This window comes from Eretmochelys imbricata, chromosome 1 (genome assembly GCF_965152235.1).
Source record: "Eretmochelys imbricata isolate rEreImb1 chromosome 1, rEreImb1.hap1, whole genome shotgun sequence".
Taxonomy (NCBI): Eukaryota; Metazoa; Chordata; order Testudines; family Cheloniidae; genus Eretmochelys; species Eretmochelys imbricata.
Genome location: NC_135572.1, coordinates 158,993,823 through 159,014,748, shown reverse-complemented (window position 1 = coordinate 159,014,748; position 20,926 = coordinate 158,993,823). Strand labels below are relative to the sequence as shown.

The 20,926-nt window shown below is 42.7% G+C and overlaps 1 protein-coding gene across 1 annotated transcript in view; it reads left to right on the top strand.

Moving 5' to 3' along the window:
* Window positions 1–3,384: 3,384 nt before the first annotated feature.
* The window catches only part of PDE9A (phosphodiesterase 9A), a 79,602-nt gene continuing 62,060 nt past the window's right edge, over window positions 3,385–20,926 (top strand). The window contains exons 1-4 of the mRNA XM_077818132.1: window positions 3,385–3,453; window positions 15,499–15,569; window positions 17,369–17,446; window positions 18,403–18,446. Coding sequence (XP_077674258.1) covers window positions 3,385–3,453; window positions 15,499–15,569; window positions 17,369–17,446; window positions 18,403–18,446 — 262 coding nt within the window. The remainder of the gene's footprint in view (window positions 3,454–15,498; window positions 15,570–17,368; window positions 17,447–18,402; window positions 18,447–20,926) is intronic.

Here is a 20,926-nt window from a genome sequence, read left to right as displayed (position 1 = left end):
CGATGGGGGATTAAGTGATGAAGCACCTTCAAGGCCAAGATGAGGGGTTTGTGATGGAACAGGGAGAGCTAGTGGAGAGGGGCACAAAGAGGAGGGTGAGGAGGCCTAAGCAGGGAGCTGGGAAGATGATCCTGGCAGCAGCACTTTGAATGGATTTTGGGCCGGGAGGGGGAAATGTGGCTGGTGCCAATAGTAGAGGTGCCAAAGGATGAGGGCTTGAACAAGCACCTTGGCAACCTGCACAGACAGGTGCAATGATATCTTAGAAATGTTCTGTGATCATTGATTAAGCAGGATGTAATCAGCATCAAATGTGGTTGTTTCCAGTGCTGGCTAGGGGGGAAATGGCAAAGGAATAAAAGAAATGGGAGGAGAGAAAGTATTAAGGGCTAGTCTACATGGGAAAGTTGTACTGGTATAAGCTAAGGTGTGAATTTAAGGGGGTTTAAGATAAACCAAAAAAAACCCCTCTTATTCCAGAATAAGAGTATCTACACGGGTGTGTGTGTGTGTGTGTGTGTGTGATACCCAATATAACCATCCCAGTATAATATGTAAAACTTTCCTGTGAAAACAAGCCCTAAAACAGATTTTTGGGGGGTGGAAATCTAGGAGTGAGCGTGAGAAACTGAGCGGGGAAAAACCCTAAAAAAGAGGTGAGTGAGAAAAACAGATTCAGAGAGAGATAACTGGGGGAGGGAGGGCAGAGGGGAAGGACAGTCAGGGGAAAATTTTTGAGCTTCAGTGGCAGAGGAAATGAAGCATTAGAATAAATGAAAGAGTTAAAAACTGTGGAAGAGTAAAGCAGTAAGACAAGGCCCTGAGGGGAGCCGGTGAAAGTCAGACCTGAGAGAGGCGTATAGCAGAAGCTCGGAAATTGGGGAAAAGGATGCAGGTGAGGCAGAGGAAGCAAAATGGGAGGCAGAGATACAAAATAGACTAGAAAAATGTGTTTGATTTCTTTTTAATAACCTCCCTGTACTTTAGCCAGAGGGATGGCTACATGACCTAATCCCAAGAAATATTTCAGCTTCCTGAAACGGTTGGTTCAAATCATGCTAAGACCAGTGTCTGGCCCTTCATGTTTCTGAGGCAGATAATTACATTTCCATTTCCACTGGTCTGTGTATCTCTTTCAGATGAAGCTTTAAAAACTGCCATCCTGTCTTTCCTGTATAAACACTAGAGAACCCACAGTGCTTTCCGTAAGTACAGGGGTTTCCCCTTGGTGGCTTTGATGAAAGCCTCCTTTGCATCCCCTGCCAGGATTGCTGGCACAGTTCTAGTGCACTGGATGGTTGAACTCAGTGTCACACAGGTTTGAGGTCTGCACTAGAAAATTAAGTTGGCTTAACTATGTTGCTCAGGGGTGTGAAAAATCCACACCCCTGAGCAGCATAGTTAAGCTGACCTAACACCCAGTGCAGACTGTTCTAAATTGATGAAGAATCCTTCCATCAACTGAGCTACTGCCTCTGACCTATGCCGATGGGAGAACCCCTCCTGTCGGCATGTGGAGTGTCTACACTCAAGCACTGCAGTGGTGCTACTGTAGCATTTTAAACGTAGACCAGCCCAAAGTCTTATTCTCAAAATTACTTCTAATTGTCTGGGTTAGGAATGCAGTCACAGGGATTTAAAACTGGCTGGAGGACAAAACACTGGTAAATGTAGAGTAGGGAATAAGATGCATGAGCAGGGAGCTGGATTAGATGGCTTTAGCGGTTCTTTAATTCTAGATCCACAAGAAAAGGGCAAGGGTACATGGCAATCCATCAAGTTGGAAGAGAGATCTATAGAGGTACAAAAGGGATTGGTGTTGGGTCCAGTCACACTTATCATAGATTCCAAGGCCAAGATGGACCATGGTCGTCCTCTAGTCTGATCTCCTCACATCTTCATTAATGTTCATGAAGAGAGAGTAAACAGCATGTTAAGGAAATTCACTAATGATGCCATGTCTGTGTGAAGACTGAGAGAGCCAAAATATGGGCAGGAAATAACAAAACAAGGTTCAGCACTGAAAAATGCAAACTCCCTTACTTTTGTAGTGATAATCAAGATGGGCCATTTCCAGCAGTTGGCAAGAACCTGTGAGAAACAGTGTGCGTGGGGGGGGGGGAATAAACATGGGGAAATAGTTTTGCTTTGTGTGATGACACATCCACTCCCAGTCTTTATTCAAGCCTAATTTAATAGTGTCCAGTTATCCCTACAAAAGGTTTTTTTTCCTCTCCTGCTGGTAATAGCTCACCTTAACTGATCGCTCTCGTTATAGCGTGCATGGTAACATCCATTGTTTCATGTTCTCTGTGTATATCAAATCGTCTTACTGTATTTTCCACTGCATGCATCCGATGAAGTGGGCTGTAGGCCACGAAAGCTTATGCTCAAATAAATTGGTTAGTCTCTAAGGTGCCACAAGTACTCCTGTTCTTCTTGCGGATACAGACTAACATGGCTGCTACTCTGAAACAATGCAAAACAAGACAGACATTGAGCAGATGGCATTTGGAGTTCACTTAGAATCAAAGAGCAAATGCATTGCTCCCTCCAGTTTTTAGACTGTTTTCAAATATGGTACACATTTCTCAGAGTACTTAACATTTCCCTACATTTCTTTTAAATGGAGGAATTGCATTTAGGACATTAGTCAATAGCAACAGGCAGGCTTTGTTTTCTTCAAACTTTATTACTGTAACTCTTTCTTGCCTGTCTTGTGTTCTATGCATTGATAACAAAGGTGGTATATAAATGAAACTGCTTCATTTTAGCTGGGTCAGTCCCAGCTCTGGCTACATGGTGTTTTTAAAATGGGTTGTGTCCGTGTTCAGTGCAGCCGGGAGTCTGTCACACTTCTTAAGATGTATAGAAAGGCAACTAAAAGGATAGATGTTAATGGATTATTCTGTTTCCATTTCACCATAAAAAAGAGTGACACTGACTGCAATCCAATCTAATGTAGAGGATTCTCCCAGTGATAAGTGGTACTTTGTCTTGTGTGTTGAAAGCAACTAATCAAGCCCTGCTCTCCAGTACAGCATTACGGATTGATTGCCCACAGGCTCCCAGCTCTGAAGTCAAAGGGGGTTGCTATGGGAATCGGGAGGGCACTTGAAGACAGGATCTGAAGCTTGTGTTTCCCTGTCCAAGGCAGCTGAAGTCAGAGAAAAGGGAAACTAAGAGGAGGTGGCATACACACACTGCCACAGCAAAATGCATGCATGTTAGAGGAAGGATCTTCATAGCATGAGACTGTGGTTTATAGAAAAGCAAAGACACTAAAGGATCTGGCAGTGGTGGCTCAGCATTGTTTGGCTAATCCCTTTTTCCTGCTATATAGCTGACAGTAAGAAAGTACAGTAAAAGTCCAACTGTAGCAAGATGGGATCCGGCTCCTCAACTTACCGGCCCAAGTGTATTTATTTGGATATTGATGGAAGAATTCAAAAGGTACTTTTCTTATATTTCACAAACTGGTGTCTCTTTCAGTAAGCAGCAGCAATAATGATGGCAGGCTGTATTTATTTTGTGACCTATAAAATATAAAAGGTTGTTTATATTCAGCTCTGGTATGGATCTTGACTCTTTGTAAAATGCTCTTGAGTTACTTCTGTTTTGCGAATGAATATAGGGGGTTTTTTAAGTGCAGTTAGGACTGTCTGTGCTGCAGGGTGTGTGTGTGTGTGTGTGTATTCCTGATTTAATAGTCTTCCAGGGTTGCTCTACAAGAGCAGCCCTTTACGTGTTTGCAAAGTTTTGCATGTGGAAAGGTGCTTTCCTGGTTTTCACATGATCAATAGTAACTGGAAAAGAAGCTATGTTGCATTATTTTGAGATTGTTTAGCACATGGATATTAACGGTAGGAAGACATTTTAAAATATACTCTAAATGGTGTATAGGAAGCTATTTCATTCGTTGTTATAATCTATTGTGTATTTGTATCAGCAGGTAGGGATCCCCAATAACATTGGCAAAGTTCTTCTTCCGTATCATTAAACTTTTATCAAAACTTCAGATATTGTGTGCTCCGTGCTATACAGAACATAGAGGAAGATGCAGTCCCTGCTCTGAGGAATGTTTAGTAACTAAAAAACAGACAGCTCAGAATATGTGAAGTATATTAGACATGCATTTTACACATAAACACCCTACGGTTTCTATTACTAATTTATCCTAGATCATCTTTCAGCTACAAATCAAGTGCCTTATCTTATACAGCAAATAGAAGACACTAAGCTATTAAAGAGTGATCTCAGTGTGGCTTGCAAAATTCAAAATAGCCATCTTTTAGGGTTCAAGCCTAAATTATTATTTTACCTAGCTTCAGCTTTTCCTTTGGAAAGAAATAGCATTATGCATTTCCCACATGTTTTAAATGACCTTATGAACACGTAATTTAGGATTAGCTGCCTACAGTCATATCCAAATGTGTTGCCTTTGCCTACGGTCTCTGCCCTCCCCCCCCCCCCCCCACTGCTCTGGTCACCTAGAAGACTTAACCAATTCTCCTGCATAAGGCACGCTCACAGAAACATGCAAATAGAGAATCAGAAATGTAGTCAAAATAAGACCTTGAATAATGAAGAGCTGCACAAGTTTCCCCAGAGCAGAATATTATCACCTCATCATCAGTCTGGGGTCTTTGAGTTGAAGGTGAAATCTCTGTTGCTGTCAGCTCTTCGTCACTAGCAGAAAGGAGCATCCAAACTCTCTTAAACAGGAGGGAGGATTTATGTTTTGCCACGGTTTAGCAGAGCTAGTTGCCTAATAATCCAAGGAAACGACACTTGCAGTGTGAAGTTCCCCAGCACCTTCAAAAATAGAAAAACAAAGGTTTTAATTTTTATTTAAAAAAAATAGAGATCATTTACATCATATTTACTAAATAATACTTTTCACTTCCTCCTGCTAAAACTTGAGCATTTCCCAGAATTAGTCTCTGGAGAGTAATTGTATCCTAGAAGAACACACCAGAGGCATGACTGCATGAAATAGCAACGCAAACTCCAGCAATATAAATTTTGCTCAATAAACATTATCTGTTTCTTTTGTCAGATGTGAAATTCCATCTGTGCAATGTTTGGAAGGATTCCTGCAGTAAAAATACAGAGTAAACGCGGGTTCATTCAGGGGTAAGCAGAGCATATCGCAAAGCTTCATGCCTCCTAATTAGACAAAAGGAATCCATAATCTTCCAAGGAATGCAGTATTTGTGATTTCTAGAAGCAGCTCTTTAAACTAATGCTGAACTACTCCTTACTTGACCCACTACTGAAATACGATCATTATAAAATTGTTTAGGCTAAATCCTTTCAGACTCAAAGTCTGGCTGAACTGATGAACATTTCAGAGTATTGTAATGGAGGTGGGCATCTCATGATAATTATAATAATAAATACTTCTGCTTTTACATGGCCTGATTCTGACCTCACACCGTTTTTGCACTGGGGTACACCATTGACTTCTGTGGAGTTACTCCTCATTTACATGAGTTTAAGTCAGAGGACAATCAGACTTATTGAGTATTATGCCTGAGGATCTGGTATGTAGCACATTGCAGTTGAGGATCTGTTAATGAAAACATTCACATTTAATTAAGTATCACGTCCTAGCAGGTAAGGGTACTGTTAGGTAAACTGAGGCACAAAGCAGTTACATAGCCTGCCCAAAGAGACCTGACTCAGTCTAACTGCTAGACTAGGGGTCACAGTATGTTGAATTCCTGGTGATCTGCAGAATGAAAGTGTTTGAGACCCCAGCAGTAGAATCATAGTCCAGGAAGGAACCTCGCGAAATCATCTAGTCCAGTCCCCGTCAGGGTAATCCGTTGGCGGGCCGCGAAACAGTTTGTTTACATTGACCATCCGCAGGCACGACTGCCCGCAGCTCCCAGTGGCCGCAGGTTGCCCACCACTGATCTAGATCATCCCTGACAGGTGTTTGTCTAACCTGCTCTTAAAAATCTCCAGTGATGGAGAGTCCACAACCTCCCTTGGCAATTTATTTCAGTGCTTAACCACCCTGACCCTTAGGAAGCTTTTTCTAATGTCCAACCTAAACCGCCCTTGCTGCAAGTTAAGCCCATTGCTTCTTGTTTTATCCTCAGCGGTTAAAGAAAACAATTTTTCTCCCTCCACCTTTTAACAACCTTTTATGTACTTGAAAACTGTTATCATGTCCTCTGTCTTCCTTTCCCCAGACTAAACACACCCAATTTTTTCAATTTTCCCTCATAGGTCATGTGTTCTAGACCTTTAGTCATCTTTGTTGCTCTTCTCTGGATTGTCTCCAATTTGTCCACATCTTTCCTGAAATGTGGCGCCCAGAACTGGACACAATACTCCAGTTGAGGCCTAATCAGCATGGAGTAGAGTGGAAGAATCACTTCTCATTTCTTGCTTACAATACTCCTGCTAATACATCCCAGAATGATGTTTGCTTTTTTTGCAACAGTATTACACTGTTGACTCATATTTAGCTGGGTTTGCAAAGGATTGCAAAGGATTCACTCTGACCCCCAGATCCCTTTCTGCAGTACTCTGGCCAACTTTCACATGCTCTTTATTCATATGAGTAGTCCTATATGAGTACCCATAGGATTACAGTTATGCAGTGGCTCCCAACCTTTCCAGACTACTGTATCCCTCTCAGAAATCTGATTTGTGTACCCCAGCTTTCACCTCAGTTAAAAATGACTTGCTTACAAAATCGGACAATAAAATACAGAAGTGTCACAGCACACTATTACTGACAAATTGCTTACTTTCTCCTTTTTACCATATAATTATAAAATAAATTAATTGGAATATAAATATTGTATTTACATTTCAGTGTATAGTGTTTATAGAGCAATATAAACAAGTCATTGGCTATGAAATTTTAGTTTGTACTGACTTCGCTAGTGCTTTTTATGTAGCCTGTTGTAAACCTAGGCAAATCTCTAGAAGAATTGATGTACCCCCTAGAAGACCTCTGTGTACCCACAGTGATACATGTACCCCTGGTTGAAAACCACTGCAGTTATGCATGGTAATAACTGTCTGCAGGATCAGGGTCATAGTTCTTGATGATAGACCGCTAAAGACAACAGCCTATGAAAAATAGTGCAGATCATGATTCATGTAATTTGTTTCAACTTACCCTGTGACTCATCACATTTCAGTGAATTCAAGGGAGCTGATAAAATAGTTTCTTGTTAGTTAGTAATGCAGCAAATTAAGCAATGGGCACTCTAAAACACCCTGTCATGTTAAACTATTTGTACAGTACAGTTTAGTGAATATTTTTAGAGTAAAAAATGGTTTAAAACAGACTGTTCGGAAATTTGGAAGAGGGGATCAATATCCATAGTTAATGCTCCTTTCTGCATTCCCTTTAAAAGATGGTATCTCTATTTAGCTGGTTGGGTATCTTTGGCATATTTCTTAGAGCCCCAAGCATTCCTCCAAATGCTTCAAAGGCATAAGTTTATGGCCACCATCCTTCTGGCCAGAAGGACTGCATTGGATCCACGCTGAGCTCTCATCACTTCCTGTACCAGTCACTACATCACTAAAAAGCGCACAGCTTCTGCTGCACTCCTCCTTCCCAGGGCATTCCTGACCAGGAATCTAGCCTGGAGCTCTCATGTGCCAGTGCTTAATTTATTCCAGGGCTGAGCCCTGGCACCTCTCGGCTTGGCAGTTCAGAGCCCCAGCACTGTTGGACTTGTCGTGTCAGTTATGAAAGTAAAAAAAAAAAAAAAAAAAAAATGCTTGAACCCCAGCACCTAATTGCTTGAGCCCCGGCACCTCTTTAGTTACAAATTAAGCACTGACCAGTGCATATCACTGACCAGTATCGCACCATGTGCCCACCAGATAATTTCTCTTTACTGAGGGTTCCACCTGGAGATGTTTCTTCCAAACCTCTCAGTTTGTGGATATTAAAAAATAGCAGAGGATAAAAAGTATGTTTGATCATACAGTCGTGTGTCTTGAAATCTCAATATGCAGAATCTTTCTGGTTTCTGAGCTTCATTTCAGAATCACATGCTGTCATTAGAAAAGTAATCACTTACTCTTCATCTGTGTACTGTGTTGAAGTGAATATCCTCAAAATATGCCAGTATTCTTGAGACAAAACTGGCCCATATAGATGTTAGATCTCTGGCCCCAACTGATCTAACATCCACCTCTCTGATACACAGGCAATGTGAAAAGCTAGTGGAGGGTTTAAGTTCTTGTATTGATGTTTCTCTCTCTTCCCCTGCCCCCAACTAGAGTTACACCTGCATAAACCAAGAATCAGGCATAACATTTTGAATAGACATTTAAAACTTTAGTAGGATAGTAGCAAACACAAAATGAGCATCCTATGTGTTGTATCCTAACCACACTCCACAGAAACTGAAATCATTTAGACAAGACTACCAATTATAATTATACACAGCTCTTATTGTTTTTTAATCAGTAGGTCACAAAGCACTTTAGAAAAGAGGCAAGTATCATTATCCCCACTTTATAGATGGGGAAACTGAGGCACAGAGAGGTGAAGTTACTCAGCCAACTATTAATTAGGTTGGAAAATAAAGGAGAAACAACCTGATATTTTGGATAGGGATGGGCTCAAGTTACACTACTTCTATCTGAATTTCAAACACTCCTAAACTCAGATGGTATTTAGAAGTGAGGTTTTAGATGGGGCTTATCTCTATGTTTGGGAAATATAACTGATAAGACAGGTAGTCTTATCAGTACTTTCTCAGCTTCTCAAGAACATTTGATTACAAAAATAGAAAAGAAAGTTTCTTCTTTCCCAGTGATTTCAACACAGTAGTATTTAAATGCTCCTGTTTCACATTGATATAGCCATTTAAGGTTGTTGGAGAGGAAAGGATAATCATGATGATAGAAACATCACATCAGACTTCTTATTCAGCAGTTCAAAATTCTTCTGAGAAAACTGTTGTTAAAGCAATTCAGTAACACTTTTCACAGCCTGGACAAGATACATTACACAATAAAGCATAATTGTATTGTGCCAGCTCCCTACCCTTTCTCTGAGCCGGACACAGGTGTTGGTAGATGTCCTAAGGTAGCATGACCTGAACATATTTCTCTTTGGTTTGGGCATAGACCCCCTTTGCTTACATGGATCCAGAGGCCCCGAACACAAAGACCCAATTTCACAGACGGGAATTCTGAGACCATTTGTATAAAGGAATATAAGCAAGGGAATGGGTACAGACCGATGGGCTGAAAAGGGATGGGTGACTGAAGGGAATTCAACAGCAACAGTGAAACAATAGGTACCATCCCTCCCCTTTCTGGCCCGCCCCCCCCCCCCAAGATATCCAAAACTATCTCTCTCACACACACACACACACACACGGCCTCAGATCACACCAGAGGTGCACATAAAGCAGAAATGCGCTAGCTTGGTGGAGCGCGCTGCTTGGTGGCTGCTCAGTCTGGACCGCTGACCTGTTGGGGTACCTTGCTCCCTGGCTACTCAGCCTTCACCTGCCCTTGGGACACATGTGAGTCTGAATCCAAAGTGTCCACCACTAGTTGCAGTCTAGCAGTGCTCATCACAGGCTTGTTCCCTGGGCTCACAGACACCCACACTCAGCGCAACACAGTCCTCCTCCTTCTCCACCGAGGCGCTTCTCCCCTCTGTCTCTCCACCTACTCCTCCCAACTGTTCTGGAATCCTCTGGCTTCTTGCCCCTATTGGCGATTGATCCACCAAAACTTGGCTGCTTGCACTTAGGCACCATCTGCTGCCTTATTATGGTATGTTGTACGACACAAGCTATGCTGCAGTGTTATTCTACAGACACTAGTGTTTTACATACTTTTAAAAGGTCGCAAACCCCGTACAGTTTGACAGTGATCCTGCCTATTTTACTGACTGAAAAAATACATCACCTAAGGGCTACCGATGTCAGATCCAAGGGGTTGATACTACCATACAAAGGGCTGGAAGCCAAGCACAGGCTTACTTCGAAAGTATTTTTTGCACTACTCAATTAGGAATTTTACCAGGGAAAAAAAATTCAAATGTTTGTTGAAAAATTGGAACGAAATCCAATGATCAACAAAAATTGATAAGGGATAGAATTCTGGACATGTGGACGATGAGATACTCTGAAGCTAAATATAGAACAGAATTTGAGTTAATACACTGTTTCCTACTCATGGTATCCATTTCCCAAAGTGAAATACAAAGTAATTAGTCTCAGCCCTACCAGTTTACAACTATGTGTAATCAGAGCAGTTATTGTATCTTTAATAATCGCTCCTGCTCAGCCTTGAGTATTAAAATATATTTTATTGAGTGGGAATATTGGGCAAGACACGGGTTATTAATCTCTAACCTCTCTGCAAAGTAACATGAGATCTTTGACACACACCAGAGCTGTACAGAAGGGACTAAGATAGAAAGGACATTTGTCTAAAAAAGTTACAGAAATATTAACATTGTGGATATGACCCAAAGCCCAGTCAATAAGCATTAGCGCTGACTCAGTGGCCTATTTCACACTCTTTGCACACTTAATCTAACTATTATTTCCACTCCAGAAAGTCTCAGTCATCTCATTAGTCACTCTGCTTTCTTTCCTTGCTTCATGTTACCCTCAGAAGCAATCCGAGCATATCCTGTGCTTAAATCAAATGGCTACATGTTGGCTTTGTTGGAGGCTTATTAAAATGATTGTGCAAAATATTAAATGATGACCAGTTTCACTGTCCTTTTTTCTAAGCCTATTGGAAATTCCTCTAAAGACAAGGGGGCAACAGGGACTGAAATGTAGCAAATGTTAACCCTAAAACAGGGGAAGCAAACTATGTGCAGTTGCTATAATGTTTTTGAGGATTATATTCCTTCCATTGCTGTCTGGCACATGCATGAGGGAGATGCAGTTAACTGGATTTATATATGGTTGGGGATCTTGAAGTTCGCAATCTGCAAATTCAGACTGAACCCTCTAGCACCCTCTCCCCTACCTTTAGAGTGTTGTTAAAAGAGAACCAGAATAAAAATGACTAAACTGAGCTGGCTCTGATAGTTCAATGAAGAGAACTTTGAGACAGCATTTCTGCAGGGAACTGGACAGGGAAGGAAATAGCTGGTGAAATATAGAGCCTTCTCTCTCAAGGTGGCGAGTTCAAATCCAGTCCAAAATTGTAGTTACCAAAAGTTGCTACAACATGAGGTCTATTTGAAATTAACCTAGTGGCACCAGTCCAGTTCCCAGCAGATAAGAATCCACACAATCATGTCACCCTTGCCAGTGAAGTTAACAAAGAATGGCTATATTTCCTCAATCCACCATTAAACCCTAGATGTCAGTTCTCCAGAGCAAGCTGAAGTGTGTTGCTGGGGCAGTGTAGGGCAACCTGAATTGCCCCTGCCTGTGCTATATCTCTTCTATGGGTACGTAGAAGAATTCAGTCAGAGTGCCAGCACCCTTCACTACAGTCACATGATTTTGGTCATTCAAGTGATTGGCACCCAAGTTGGCCTAGCAGCAGTGTAAGTGCCCTCACTGCAAAGCCACAGTGGAATTGCTGCACCCACACTGATACTGTACTCGTGCCTGTAAGGCCATAGAACTTCTGGGAGCACGTCCCATAGTTCTTAGTCCTACTCTAAGCTGCGCTGCTCTATGAATTATTATTTTGTGGAAGCGTATATTGGGACAACCTGGGCACCTGTGTGGACGTGGTCTTAGCCCACCAACTCAGTGAAGTACTTCTTGTTTGGCACTCTCTAGATTTCTGTCCAGGATAGACCTCCATCCCAATCTGTTGGTAACCATGTCTCCTACTCTGAGGTGCTGGCATTAATGCAACTTAAGACGGATACAGGACATCAGACACAACAGAGGGCATTTCAGCAGCTGCTTGTCATCCTGAGAAAACGATGGCAGCAGGGCTTGCTAAGGAGATCATGCAGGCTGCATGGAGATATGGAGCAGTGGAGACAGTTAATGCAGCTTTTAATAGCTGTGGAATCCCAGTAAGCTGATTGGCAATTCTGGAGCAGGACCACAAGCACGGAGCGATGGGACTGCATTATCATGCAGACCTAGGATGACCGTCAGTGGTTCTAGAACTTCTGTATGAGGAAAGATGCCTTTCTGGAGTGTGTGATGAGCTTCCCTTGGCCCTCAAGTACTGGGACATGCAGTTGAGAGAGGCCAGAAGTGAGCTGCAGTTGCCATCTGGAAGCAGGTTACCACAGACTGTGACAGGTCAGTGGCTAATCATTTTCCCATTGGCAACTAGGGTGACCAGATGTCCCAATTTTATAAGGAAAGTCCCAATATTTGGGGCTTTGTCTTATATAGACGCCAATTATCCCCCACCCCCTGTCCTGATTTTTTCACACTTGCTATCTGTTCACCCTAGGTGGCAATGGATGTTTGCAAGCTAATATTGCTGTGGTTCACCCATAGATGGTGAAAATTGCTAATGTCTCTGGAATAAAAGCAGGCTCTGAGTGAATTGGCTTTTCAGACTTTGCTAGGGCTATAAATGGCGCACACACATGCCCAAAGTCCACCCCCCCCACAAGTTACACATAATGTAAAATAGAAAGGATACTACTAGCTCATTAATCGAGCCCTAAGGCAAAATAACTCACCGCCACAGTCTCAGAACAAAGGGCCCAACTCTTTTCCCACTGAGAAATCACCAGGAAAACTCCCATTTACTTCATTGGGAGTAAGAATGTGCAGACAATCACAGAAACAATTGTATATTTGCTGGGAAATGATTGCTTGCTGGCTGACTGCTTTGTTTGAAAAGAGAAGGAAGCCAATCAGAAGAGCGCAGCAACTGACAAAGGAAAAGACCTTTTACAGCATAAAATCATTGGTTTAAAAGAAAACCTAAAGACAATCATTCAAATCTTGCTCTCCTTAGCAAAATGCAGCAAGCGATTTATGAATCAGTTTCTATCAAACTTTTAAAAGACCAAGAAAATTAGGAATCTAGCCCATAGTCCACTTAAATATAACCACAAAGGAATATCTTTATTGCCTAACTTTTCACTCTTTCATTATTATTTGGAACTTTTAAAAATTCATCCTGGCTTCATTGAAAGCCTTGTGTTTTCCTTCATGAAACGGGCTGGCTTTCTGACCTTTAGTGCTTCCTGAATATTTTTTTTATCTTATCCCACTCTTATCCCAGTTTCTGGTCACTAATAATTGATTTCCAGAATGAGAACCCCGGACACCTGAAATAGCGCTCCCAGCATGTCACAAAAGTTCGTTCTAAGTTCAGCTACAATTGCCATCATCTCCTAAATTATTGCATTTGTCAGTTGTTTGTACAATAATGGGCTTGTGATATTGTGTCGGACAGTTTTAGTAGCTAGAACCTCTGAAAGATGCTGTGTTTTGCTAAGAGCAGGATTTCAGTCATATCTAAATCTGATTAAAATATATTTAAAACCTTGATTTACTGCTTTGATTGCAGCTGGACTGTAATAAACTAAGGTCCATCACTGTGGTGATTATCAAAATAGCCATATAGGGTAAATTGATGCCAGTTACTTTCCAAATAACATGTAATAACTGGTAATGATCTGTCTCAGGTTTTTAATGATCTAATTGTTCAATCCTGTACATTTAATCTAGATACCTGAATGAGTGGGGTCCAGGCAGTGAGGAGGAGGGTGCTGCAAAGACAAGAGCCAGACGTGAGGAAGACTAGATTAGAACAAGGAGCCTGAGTGGGGCTTCAGGCTGATGGTGGGTGGGGGGAGAGGGAGACTTGGGCAGGCTGGTCAAGGAGACTGCGACTGGATGAATAAAGAGACTGGGATTATGAGCTAGGGAAGGCCATGGGGAGGGACACATGGATCAGATCAGCAGTTAGGGCAGGAGGGAGACTAAGACTGGGAGCCAGGGAAGGTAATGGGGAGCAAGCCAGTAGGTGGGAGGATACTGGAACTGAGTGGGGGAAGAGTGAAGGAAGTGGCCGGGGAAGGGAGAGAGATCTGATGAGGAGCTGGGTGCAGAGGAGAAGTGGGACTGACTGGACAAAGAGAGTGGTTCAAAGAGCTGGGACGCAAGAGAGAACAGTGAAGTTGGATGAGGAGACTGGGAATGTGGGTGGAGGGGGCAACTGGAGGCCAGGGTTGGGGAGAGAGGCAGACTGGATGAGAAGCCAGGAGGGGAGAACTGGGACTGGCTGAGCAAGGAGGTTGGGACTGGGGTGAGAAGCCTGAGGCATGGAGACTAGGAGCTGCCAAGTGAAGAGAATGAGATTGGAAGAAGGAGCTAGGAGTGAGGAAGCAACCGAATTGGAACAGGCTAGAGAAGGGGTCATGCTTGGGGGGGGAATAAACAGAAGAATCCATGCCCAGTAGAGCACACTCCCCATCAGAGCCTGGAATGGAAAGCAAGATCCTTGAGTCTCACCATTCCTCTGCTGTAGGCAAATATGTGTGACACCCACTGGCAAAGCGTCCTGTCCCCCCTCTAGTGCTGGTCCACATACAGGAAGACAGCCTACTACTGCTATCAGTTACTCGAACGGCAGAGGTCTGTGTGGTGAAAGGAATGAGGCAGGGGATTGCAGGAGGACCACGAGTGTGTCCTTTCTCTTCCTGCAATCCCCTTCCCCACATCTTCTAACTTCTGCAACAAATGAAGCAGGGGTCTGACAGACAACAGTCTTCTTTACAACACAATCATGCTTCATCTCCAGAGCAGGTCTATCCTGTGCACTGAAAGAGGCAGGGGTCCAATGGAAAAAATAGTATGTGATCATGTAATTAAAGACTGTATCATAATGCAAATGCACAAAGGGATGGCATGGAACACCTAATGCCAGCATTTCCTGACTTTTGGAGATTTTTAAACTGACATCTTTTAGGGTTGTCTTTGCAACCTTAATAGTGTTTTTTAACATAATTTTTTGTGTGTAAAAGGATAAAGGGCATTCTTTGGGCGTCAACAGCAGTTGGAAAAATTAATCTCAAGTGGATTCAACTGCTAACTTAATAGTACTGCAATAGTGCCATACATTACAGTGGGAAGTTTGGCTTTCTTGGAAAATATTACATTCCATCTAAATTACAGGACCGGATCCTCAGCTGATATAAATCAGTGCAGCACCGTTGACTTGAATTAACCAATGCAAATTGACACTGAGGATCTGACCCATTTTATAGATCACGATCATTCTCTAGATTAATGATAAAGTTTCTTTTGCTGTCATTTCAGATACCATATGCTAGATTTGTAGATAGTTCGGTTAGGATTCCAAAATCCCCTTTCCTGCTCTGCTTTCTCATTGAAAATAAATGAATTAGAAAAGGGGGAAGATAAGAAAGGGAGGAAAGAATTTCGATGCCCAGGGCAAATCAGATATTTTAAAAGCAAGAATGGTCATTTACGTAAAGCCAGTACATGAGGTCCATGTCCAATGGAATTTAACTGTACCTTCTCTTCTTTTTCTTGTTTTTCTTCATGCTGCTGTTTTGCTCGGAAGGTGGTCTTCAGTAAATACTGCAATTCCAGAGATATTGTTGACCTCTTCTGCATTGCAACTGGGTTACCAAGGTAGGCATCACTTGATACATTTGACAAGGGCTAACACACCTTTCACCTTGGTTCCTTCCCTCTTCAGAACAATTCAGAGGTGGGCCCAAAATGGAACCTCACACCCAACAATCCCTGAGTTTTGGGAAGAGGAGAATATATTTCAAAATCTAGATCTGAACCCAGATTTGAATTTTGCATCTTAGGCATATCTCAAGTTACAGAATGTGAGAATCAGAAATTGGGGTAACAGTAATTCATGCATAATGAATAACAGAAGAGGGCTTAATGCACTATTGGAAGGTGCTCGGATATCACAATATTAGTCTGGTATAAGGAATAGAATAGAAGAGAGGGATGTTTTGAGAAATTGTGCACAGACAAGCCCAGTCAAGGATGCCAGTTTTACATTTGGGGCACTGTCAAATAGAACTATACCACTCTTGTTCAAGGTTCCTGGTATCCAAACAGAGTACCCACTAGAATTTTGCACAAATGGGACAAACAAACAAAAAATGTCACTGAGTCCCTTGTTCCAGGCCATGTTCTCCTTTAACTGGGTTATTTTTGTGAGGTGGGGAGCGGTCTAAAAATTCCATTAGTTTCCACTCCTGGAGTTTCTTGTTAATTGTTTCATTTGGGATAGAGTTTGGTGTACCTATCCTCCACAAAGAGAATTGGTTGGAGGTTTCACCCATGAATCTGGGGGAATCGGCCAGCAGCCCTTTGCCTATGCGCTGGAGTCCAGTTCCCACTGCTCCCTAGACATCACAGAACCCTCTAAAAGGGGTATGCAGAGAGGAGTATGATGTCCCTTAGATGTACACACCCACAGTACAAAACCCAAGAAAAACATTAAATCACAGGGTTATTGAGTGTGGTTAACTCTGTGGGCATCTGGAGAATCCTACTGACTATTATTTACATAAAACTCTGGGATGGAATCCAACAAGCTTTGCTGTTTACCCTTGCTATTACCCCTCCTTTGATATTGGAGAGCTCAACAACTGTCATTTGCCTGTGATGTCAAGCACTTCCACTGTCCCTCAGAAAACCTTGTTTAACAATGTAAGCCATTCATGGACAACAACAGGAGGGTTTCAGTTAAACAGGTTAGGTTATGGTTTGTTTTAAATAGGGCCATACAAAGGGCTGCTGAAGTTTCACTAATTTCAAACAAGCTTCTGGTGAGCACAGTTCAGTCTGTGGTGCCCAAACTAGCAAACTAATATTCAGAAAACATTGCCCTCTTTTCAATTGCTGTTGGTGTTTTGTTTTTGTTTGTTGTGAAGGAGTTTCTTTAACAATTTCAGAATTCCCTTTTGTAAAAGAAGTGGATAACAACACTGATAATCACTTGTGTAGCTTGGAGGGGGTTGGATTTTGTGTGTATTATCTCAAGGTAAGTATTTTTATTGATTTTTAACTCCGTCAATATATATCTGCCAAGTCAATAAATCATGATACCTCCTCAGTAGAAGTCAGTATCTGATTATTCAACAGCACAGCATATGTGATTTTATAGGGAGCAAAGTTCCCTCTGGGGAAAGACAAGACCACAATTGCATTTTAATCACAAATGTCTCTTGTGGTTATACTGTACAGAACATAGCCATTAAGGACCTAATTTTCCACTGCCTTGCCCCTGGTGTAGTCATCTACATCAGTGCAAAGTGGGTGAGATACAGTAGCTACTTAAAATAGGAGTGTTTTAAGCCCACTTAGCCAGTTATACCTGTGCAATGCAAGGTCTGAGGCAGCACAGAATCAGGACCGTCACTTTCTAGGTTAAATAAACCTCTTTGATTTGTGTCTTTCAGGAACACAACTATCTCACTTTTGACAGTTGATAATTGCATGGTATCCATCGATCCAACAATGCCAGCAAACTCAGAGAGGTAAGCCTGAGGAGGACGCGATATTGTAAAATAGCGTCAAGCCCAGGGAAGAGGGTTTGTTTAGCCATAAACACCTTTCCTGTGCAATGTGGCAGGAGAGCCTGTGCAGTGGGAGATAGCTGTCAGCAGAAGTTGGGCACAAGATTATAACACTAATGCCTCTTTGGTTTGTAATTTTACCTGCTATTAAAGTAGGCGGAGTTATCTGAGGAAAAACTACTGCACATAAGTATTTCATGTAGAACATCCGTTTACAACCCACTATGTTTACTCCAAAGGCTCCCAGCTCCCTTAATTCACAGTCTTTTTTATTTCTCTGTTAGAACTTAGGCATGTCATTATTTGGAAACGGGGGGGTTCCGGCTTTTATGAGGTGCTGCTCCAAGCCCAACTGCTCTGAACCCCATTTATTTTTGTTCCCTGGCTTCTCAGAGCTTGCTCTGCCTTGCTATTTTTTTTACCGTGGCCACTCTCATTATTATTTATTTATTTGTATTACCACAGTGCCTAGGCCCCCACCCCAGTCATGGGCCAGGACCTCAGTATGCTAGGCACTGTACAAACAGAACAAAAAGTCTGTCCCTGCCCCAAGGAACTTTCTTCTTCCCAGTGACTGTTTCCTTGACACCTCTATTTCCAAGCTAACCTGACTCTCCCCAAAGGGGAGAGATTTCTGCTGTGCTTGTAGTGTGACCATGGTGTGTTCTGGTGGCACTAAAGCAGCCTGAACAAGTCCTTGACTACCAGTGCAGTGGCAAATTTGAAGGTGATAAATTCATAGAAAGTGCATGTTCTTTATTTCCATGGGTAAATTTTCAACCCACAAGTTTCAAGCTGGCTCAGAATGCATTCATATACTTCCTCCCACTCTTCATGGCATGTACACCAGTCCTGTACAGAAAACACAAAGTGTTTTATCAGTGTCATTGTAACCAGCCCTCTTTGATATTTTGCAGTACTCCGTATAAAGTGAGACCTGTGGCCACTGGACAGTTATCAGGTAAAACACCTCTATTTTAGTCATATTTACTAAAACGCCTTTGACTGAGCTGGTAGTTTGGGATTAAAATAATCTGGAAAATGTATTACTTGTATGTTCTCTAGCTATACTGCAAAAAAAAAAAAATTGATCTGACATGGCTGTGGCTATGCCATAATCAAGAACTGTGTAAAATATTTAACTCCCAAGTAAAAAGTGGTTAAATTCAAGTTGGAGACACATCTGTGAACATGTAGCATGGAATTTTCAAAAGGACTCACCACTGGTCTAACTCCACTCCCACTGAGGTCAATGCTAAAAGTCTCAGGGTATGTCTACACAGCAACTAGACACCCATGGCTGGCCTGTGCCAGCCCCTCTGGTTCAGGCTGTGGGGCTGTTTCATTGTTGTGTAGATGTCTGGGTTCAGGCTGGAGCCTGGGATCTAGGATCCTGCAAGGTAGAAAAATCAGAAGTGTACAGAGCAATGAAACAGCCCTGCAGCCCAAGCCCTGTGAGCCCTAGTCAGCTGGCACAGGCCAGCCACGGGTGTCTAGCTGCTGTGTAGACATACCGTTCCCACTGAGATCAGTAAGGGTAAGGCTGTTGCTGATCACTTTTGAAAGTGTTTTGTAGTGTTTTGTTTTGTTTTTTACCTCTGCAAACATCTCCTCAAAGTTGGGCACAACATTTGTACCCTAGGTAGCACTAACAGGCTGAGGAAAGGGTGTCGTTCCTTCAAACATTTACTGGGCGCAGGTTCAGTTGCTCTAAATAAATGTGACATGACTGAAGAAGCTCTGGGTGGACAACAACATTGCATATACCATGTGTGCTTTCAGGGGCCTGTTCTCCAAAGCAGCTAAGATGTTCCTTCTCCAAAGGAACAGAAATGGCACTTTCACTTCAGTCCGATCTGCTTCACGTTTTCTCTCTGCTTTTGAGCAACATGCTTAGGCCAGCAGCTCCCAGAGTTTGGTGTGGCGAGCACAGGAGGTTCACAAGCACATTTTTGTGTTCAGCAGGGAGCCAGCTAGTCATGTGGTAGTGGCTGCTTCTGTCTACCTGGTTCTAGAGCAGTGGTTCTCAAGCTGTGGGTCTCCAGGGATGACGTTAGACTTGCTGGCCAAAGCCTAAACCCCACTACCCAGGACCAAAGCCGAAGCCCAAGGGCTTCAGCCCCGGGTGGCGGGCCTTAGGTTACAGGCCCCCAGCCTGGGGCTGAAGCCCTGGGGCTTTGGCTTTGTTCCCCCCACTCGAGGTGGTGGGAGTCAGGTGGGCTCAGGCTACAGTCTCCACTCCTGGGGTTATGTAGTAATTTTTGTTGTCAGAAGGGGGTCGTGGTGCAATTAAGTTTGAGAACCCCTGTTCTAGAGGGATGCTGACTTTGCACTGCAAAGAAGTGTGCAGAGGCCTGTAAAGGCAGCTAGAAACAAGGAAGAATAGCCTGGCCCTAGCTGCATCTGCTAGCTTCCATTGGAAGAGGAATATCCAGAGGAAAAGGAAATGAGGCAGCCTGGCAATATGTCCAGGGGAGGGCCAAGCAATTGGGAAGCATGTCAGGAGAGAGGGAACGGGTGACAGAGAAGCATGTGCAGGGGAGCAGGACAAGGGAAAGGAATAGAATGGATTGAAAAGGGGAAAAGATTTTATGACAGTAAAGAGACTTCACATAGCAGTGACTGCTGAAGACTGAGGAAGGCTATCCAAATGAGAGGAGAGGGGTCCATGTGATAGCAAATGGGAAGGGAGCAAGCCTGAGAAATATTCTTCTTATTAAAATGTGCTCCACACTGTAAAAGTGTCAGAACTCTTGGCCTAGGAGCTAAATACCTGCATTATCAAATGAGAAGGAAAGGGGTTTTAGGAGGTGTGCCCTTCCTTAAATTCCGACTAGTATCATTGTTTGCTTGCCTCATCTACAAAAAGGGACAGATCCTCATTTGGTATGCGTAAGTGTGGCTCTGCAGTCGAGCTACACTGATTTACACTGGCTGAGAATCACACCCGATGGCTCCAGGTAGTTTGGCTTTATTTACACGAAGCCCACTTTGTATTTTCCAAGAGCACATTTGCCTTTTCACACTTTCTGATAGTCCTGGTTTTTTGGTCAGCTGAGGGTGGGGGGAGGGGAGAATGCTTTGTGCAGAGTACAGCTCATCATTTTCATACTGTCTGTGGCTTCTTGCTTCATTTTACGAAGTAGGGATTCCCAAAGATCTAAGCTGGAAAGGGCTGGAAATTCCTGGTGGTATAGTAGCCGAAGCAGGCAAACATTTTCTGTTTTGGAAAAAGAGAAGCAAGTTGGACTGTATGCAAGGGAATTAATGTTTCTTTTGTTTCTGTTTCTCATTTACATTGGTTGCCATTAATTTTAAACATTCCTGAACTTTTTCAGGGGATAAAAAGAATTGAGAGTGGGAAAGTGTTCTTTTCTGTAAAAATACTCAGTTCTAGTTCTTTCTTTTTAAACAACCCTGACTTCATGAAAGGAGGGTGCA